Consider the following 6,260-nt stretch of genomic DNA (forward strand, 5'->3'; position numbering starts at 1 on the left):
TTACACTCCAAAAGGAGGTAGTTGGCAAGACAGCAGTGAAGTGTATATATCTAGATATCCATCCATCCATTATCTATACACCGCTTAATCCTCACTAGGGTCGTGGGGGGCTGGAGTCTATCCCAGCTGACTCAGGGTGAAGGCAGGGGACACCCTGGACAGGTCACCAGTCTATCACAGGGCTACACTTAGAGACAGACAACCAAGCACACTCATATTCACACCTACGGAATCACCAATTAACCTCAACATGTTTTTGGACTGTGTGGGAGGAAGCCGGAGAACCCGGAGAGAACCCACGCTGCACGGGGAGAACATGCAAACTCCACGCAAAAAAATCCCGGTGCCCCTACCAGGACACGAACCGGCGACCTTCTTGCTGCGAGGCAACAGTTCCTAAATATGTATATATATAAAGTAAATTTTCTGGCAATTACTTCACGGTTCAGGCTTTACAGGGTTAAAATTTTAAAAAATAAAATTAAAATATCTGGCTTTTATTTTTGAATGGCTCCTGAGATCGTCATTCAAACAGAGCCTGAAATTTCAAATGTGTGAAAAACGTGCTAAAAGTGGACGGATCAAAAATCTGAAAATATTTGATATATCCAGCTAATACTTCACAAATATCCTCATAAATATATATTGAGCATATACATGTAGAGATTGTAAAGCAGAAGTTGTTCTTAAAATGTGCTGATTTCAGATGGAGCGGCCTTTTGTGCTTTCATCACAATGAAGTGAAATTACTGAACAATTTTCGTGTTGCTGTTCATTAAAATGTCTATCACTGGTACACCCAGGCCTAGTTTATTCCATTTTTTTTTTTCTGTGCGCTGAGCCTTAAACATTTGTCAGACATGGAGTCGTTTGCTGTTCATAGTCTTTCCTCACCTTCCATCTGTTGCCGCAGCTGTTACACAAAACAAAAGTGGTCATGGGCTCATCGGCGCTGCGGGTCTGCACCTGAAACACAACCGACAGAGTGTTGGTGACAAACAGCGAAGGACTCTTCCATCGTTCTGGTTGTGTGAGCATCCATACCTGGGTGTACGTGCAGCTTTTTCCGTGACACTTGTTGCAGATGAACATGTCGGTCTCGGTTCCTCCCACCTTCGACAGCTGATGCTCTCTGATGGACTCTTTGGTCAGAGCCTCTCTCATCTGCTTCAGCTCCGCACTGGCCATCTCCTGCACGACCAAACATTTCAAATGTGTTACTCGAATACACCAATTAAATTCAAGCATGCAACATTCCAGCATTTACAGAAGTTGGATGCATTCTTTAACATATGGGTAGCTGTGTTGCGCCACCCGATTTTGTTAAGAGTTTGCTTGTTTTCTGACTGAGGAGAACAATGAATCTTCAAAGACATCTGTATGGCCTTCATTACATCAGAGTAGCTACAGTTGAGCTGTTTGAATGGAGGTGCAGGAGGAGGAGACACCCACACACTGCTCAGGGTTCAGAGAGTTTAAGACACAGAACATTTGCTTTTACGATCCACTTTGATGGCTCTGATTAACTCAAACGGGAAGTGAGATCAAAATCAAGGTGTGTGCACGATGGAGAGGGACACCGGTCACAACATGATTAAAAGCATCAGTCAGGTTTAAAGTCACCTACTCACTCACATCAAAACATGTCTCACATTTCAGATTCCTCACGGCTGATGTCAGTTCTGAACATGATTAGCAATAAGTTAACCAGCTTCATGAGGTCGTCGCCTTTTCAGTCCACATGTGAGCCTTGTCAAAAGTTAACTGGAGGATTTTTTTTTTCCCTTCTATTGCATTTGACCCATGAGCTATTGAGTGACTGTGGTAATCCATGTTATGGCAAGAACCCCTCAACCAGAGAAACACCAGTCCGTCATTACTTTGGGACATGAAGGTCAGTGAGTCCAGAAAATTCGGAAAAACTCTCTTAAAGTGCAAAAAAAAACACTGATGAAAGTGGCTCTGCTGAACAGCGCAGCAGGAAACACGACCTAAGGCCGGCTACAAGCTGCGATTATAACAGTCTTATAAGTTCACAGCTAGCTACACTGTACGACGTGAATCTAGTAAACTTTGACACAAACCCCAATCCTCCAACAGCTCTTTGGAAAAAAGCAAGAATGACACAAAATCACTGACCTCAGCCGTCATGGACGCAATGCGCTGAGGCGAGATGTTCCCACACAGGACGTTCCGGCGCAGGTCTGGATTCTTCTGGTCCTTCAGGTTGGAGATGCGACTCCGTAGACGAGTTTTGTACTTCATGTCTGTGGACTTCAACTCCTGGAAGATCTGTGAGCACAACAAGCAGTCAAGGGGCCGAAACTCTCCCGGCTGAGACACACACACACACATGCACTTCATATGTCTTTATAACGTGTTGCAAACTGGGAACATGTTCAGAGTTCCCTCTGGGGTGAATTATGTCTTCATATAAATGTTTTGTTGATGTACTGGATCCAAATTAAGTATGTTGTAAATTACTGTTGTTGTTCCAATTATCAGCTGATAATTACATCTTAGCCCTGATGATGACAGTTTATGTAAAGTTATTCTAACGGTTACTGCAGCCTATACATGCTTGACAATTAAGAGATAAGATCTGTTATTTTATGGTTTACATAAAAAATAATCATCAAAGCCTATTAGAAACTTTTTTTTTTACAACTATCAATCTATGAACTCTTTATTTTAGGCACGATGAAGACACTAAAAAGTGAACTCTATTTTCTTTTTAGGATTTTTGCATTTCTTATATTATTATAATCAGATATTGGATTGGATTGGCTACGACAATCTCACAGCTGCCCTACTAGTCCAAAAAGGAAAAGCCTTGAAAGGGTCATTTCCATTTCCAGTCCTTCTGAGGGCATTTTTCATGCTGCTTTAGTGTGAGAACTTTTAATAATCTTGCAAGAAAACGACAAAGTTTGCATCCGTGCAACAGACAGACCATCTCGAGGAATGTTTAACTTGAAGTATGAGCATAATACTTCACTCGTCTTTCATCTCTATCACTTGTGCAGAAAAAAAAAATGTCCTCATAGTGGCATCAAAGACTTTTCTTATCTTAATCACGCCAGTTTTAACCTCTGTATTTCTACCATTTTCGGTCACTCAGGCTTCTCTTGCTGTCGTGCAACCCTCCACTGTACTTTGATTCTGCTGTGTCTTGCATTACTTTTGTATGATGCATTTATACAACTGCTAAATGCTGACATTTCCTTACAAAAGCAGCCTATCATACAAGCACAAGTTCCAGCTCTGGGGTGGTACAAGATGAGAAAGTCTGAGGTCACCAAAGTGATCCAGATTAATCCTCTGATGATAATGAATGTCTGTGTCAAATTTAATGGCAATCATTCCCATAAATGCTGAAATATTTCCCTCAGGACAAAGCAACGCTGCCTTCGCGGAGCCAGCCGACCAGCGTGCGGTTATCTAACAAACTGAAACACACCCTGTGAGTACACTTAGATTAAGATCTTTCACTCAGTCGTGAAGTCCTGCTCTGTTTGTTCACGTCCATCTCGTGCTGGTAAAGTTCCAGCAAGAAGCGTCGATGACATAAAAGGATATGCTCTTCGATTTGTGCCGCGAGGTGCTCACAGTCGACTCCAATCGTCTCGTGGTCGTCTGAAACAAAAAGACAGTTTTGTTTAGCCCTCGGCACGTTCACATTGTACACTGTTGAAAAGTAAAGCAAAGAAGCATGCATAAGCACTGGGTGAATAAATTAGTGTCAACCCTCTGAACTCTACAGTAATGTCATCTTAGTCAAGAACCGAAAATCATCAAAGTGACACCATTTATCAGAGCCAGTAAAAACTAAATTGTGAATTTTTCACCTTTCTGTTGGTCCCGAAACCAATCATATGTGCTGTTTTATGAAAGAAAATTAAACAGTTGCCGTTTAAGACAGGGGTTCTCAACTTTGTGCTGCCAAGGCTCCTGTGTCCAATGAAAAATTCCACTTAAATTAGATGGTTTCTCACGTTATTTTGTCTTTATAATAGTTTTTTTTGTATTTTTCTTAACAGCCATCTCAAGGTCCACATGGCAGCTCTCTGTGGCCCCCTAGTGGGCCGTGACCCCTCTGTTGAGAACCACTGGTTTAGGAGACAAGTGTGAAAACAAATTCACAATGATAAAATATCTATAACATGTAGAGTTCCCTTTTTTCTTTTTCCCAACTTTTGTTAAATAAAATAAATTCAATTCCAAATTCAAATACGTTTCACTGCACAAAATACATTTCTGAGTTCTCCCCACTTCTTACCATGGTCTTGCTGTTTCCAAAGTGGTAGGGGTAAATAATATTGGAAGCGGAAAACAAAAAAAAAAAACACCCAGAAATGTCTTGGGGTTCAGAAAGTTACGCAGCTCCACTACCCAGGGTGATGTTTTTATGTAGAGTTGCCAATCATTCTGCTTATTGCCATTTATCCATCGGAGGACGTTCTAAGAACATCCGTCTCTAATCAACATTTTCTAATCAACAAAACAGATCTTCTCACTGTCAGTCTGCAGGGCGGCCACCAGCAGCTCTCGGCACTTGGTTCGCACGCTGTCAGTCGTGACGGGGGCCGGGGGGAAGGTGGTGAACCGAGGGGCGAGGGTGGGAGTGGTTGGAGTGGTGGGAGTGGTCGGGGTTGTTGGGGTTGTTGGGGTGGTGGGGGTCTCCCCGGGCTTTTTACTAATGAGAAGCAAGAAAGAAGAAAAAGTGCAGTAAAGTTTGGAGTGAGACAAGGTTCAGATCATTTCCTGTTGTTAAAGAAACCATGAATGGACAATGGAAGACGAATTCTCATGTGAACAGTCACCTCATCCTGCGACAGACCTGTTCTCACTGCTGCCAGAGTCCTTGGAGGTGGACGACGATCTCACCGGAGAGCCGTCCTTCTTCTTCTCCTTCTCTTCAGGCTTCCCCTCCGAACCGTCTGTCAGATTAGACGCAAACACATACAGTACATGGATGCCTCGTTTGACTCAGTCGTAAAAGTAAAACACGACAGATTTCTAGCTTTTAGACTTAGACTGGTTTAGGTTTTTATAGCCGTTTTCAAGACATGTGATGCAGAACATTGCAGATGTTGGCCTCAAAATTTAATCCAAACATACCCACCAAAAGGGTGGACAATATCGGTCATATTTTGTAAAATTGGACCATACATCAAAAGTTGTATCATGCACAGTAATGCACCAATAAACAGAAGAAAAAACTGCTATGTTACAAAATATTTAACTGCAGTCTAGGTCAATGTGAAGAAAAGTACATAGTCAATCCTGTTTCCGTGTTGGGGATAAGATTTAATTATAAGCTACAGCTCTCTCTCTCTGTCTGGAGACGCTCATAATGATCCCGTGCCTTTGCCTCAAAGGAACAACTCCAACAAACGGCTGGAAGCAAGAAACTAAACTTCAGCTCCTGCTAACATCTTGTCCAACCCTGGATTACACTGATTAGTTGTGCTTTCTGTGAAGTTGTTGGAAAAAGACTGGTGCTGAAATGTGAAAAAAAAAGAAGCTTTTAGATCACTCCAGGCTTTTGCATGCCTACGACCTGTTACACAGACACACCCACCGAGCAGTTTCTTCCAGGACTTGATGAGCACTTTGGCCAGAGTCTGAACTTCTTCATCTGAACTCTGTTTCCTCACCGCGTTCACCGACATCCCAACTCTCGTCGACTACAGAGCAGGAGAGAGAAAAAGCAAACGGACAGAGAAGGAAACAAGGCGTTCCTGTTAAAATGCATTTAAAAGTATCTGAGTCTTATCAAACTAGCTGTGACACTTGTTTGGACTTGAATTGGCGATCAGCTAAAAAAAAGAATGTGTCTGTCACAACAAGGCCCTCTACATCACTGTTCTTCAGTAGGAATAAATTCTTAAGTATATGTCAGTAGTAGGCAGTATCTGTAATATAGTTTACATAGAAACACTTCAACATTAACCCCTGAATGCTAGATTCAGGTGTTGTTGTTGGGATATTTGGTTACAATCCAACAACTTTAGAAGCTTCTTGTTGGATATATAAAACTATTGCTGTTTGTGTGATTTTACTCTGGACAGCTGCATGTGGCCACTTATGGGCTGTACTCATTGGGACTATATGGACACTCAGCCTTTAATATGTTCACAGCAGAATGCCAAAGGGGTGACTTCCATTACCTGCAGGGTCTCCAGAGACATCTTGATGCTCTTTAGTTCCCTCAGCAAGTCAAGAGCCCCATCCTGGAAACAGAACATCTTAATTAA

General features: G+C 42.2%; 1 protein-coding gene across 1 annotated transcript in view; it reads right to left on the bottom strand.

Annotated features, from left to right (window-relative positions):
• Nucleotides 1–843: 843 nt before the first annotated feature.
• Nucleotides 844–6,260, bottom strand: part of tcea2 (transcription elongation factor A (SII), 2) — an 11,979-nt gene continuing 6,562 nt past the window's right edge. The window contains exons 2-9 of the mRNA XM_008296018.1: nucleotides 6,174–6,236; nucleotides 5,585–5,690; nucleotides 4,841–4,940; nucleotides 4,518–4,696; nucleotides 3,580–3,636; nucleotides 2,140–2,294; nucleotides 1,045–1,191; nucleotides 844–966 (exon numbers count right to left, since the gene is read on the bottom strand). Coding sequence (XP_008294240.1) covers nucleotides 844–966; nucleotides 1,045–1,191; nucleotides 2,140–2,294; nucleotides 3,580–3,636; nucleotides 4,518–4,696; nucleotides 4,841–4,940; nucleotides 5,585–5,690; nucleotides 6,174–6,236 — 930 coding nt within the window. The remainder of the gene's footprint in view (nucleotides 967–1,044; nucleotides 1,192–2,139; nucleotides 2,295–3,579; nucleotides 3,637–4,517; nucleotides 4,697–4,840; nucleotides 4,941–5,584; nucleotides 5,691–6,173; nucleotides 6,237–6,260) is intronic.

Source organism: Stegastes partitus, unplaced genomic scaffold (genome assembly GCF_000690725.1).
Source record: "Stegastes partitus isolate 25-593 unplaced genomic scaffold, Stegastes_partitus-1.0.2 Scaffold1094, whole genome shotgun sequence".
NCBI classification, from domain to species: Eukaryota; Metazoa; Chordata; class Actinopteri; family Pomacentridae; genus Stegastes; species Stegastes partitus.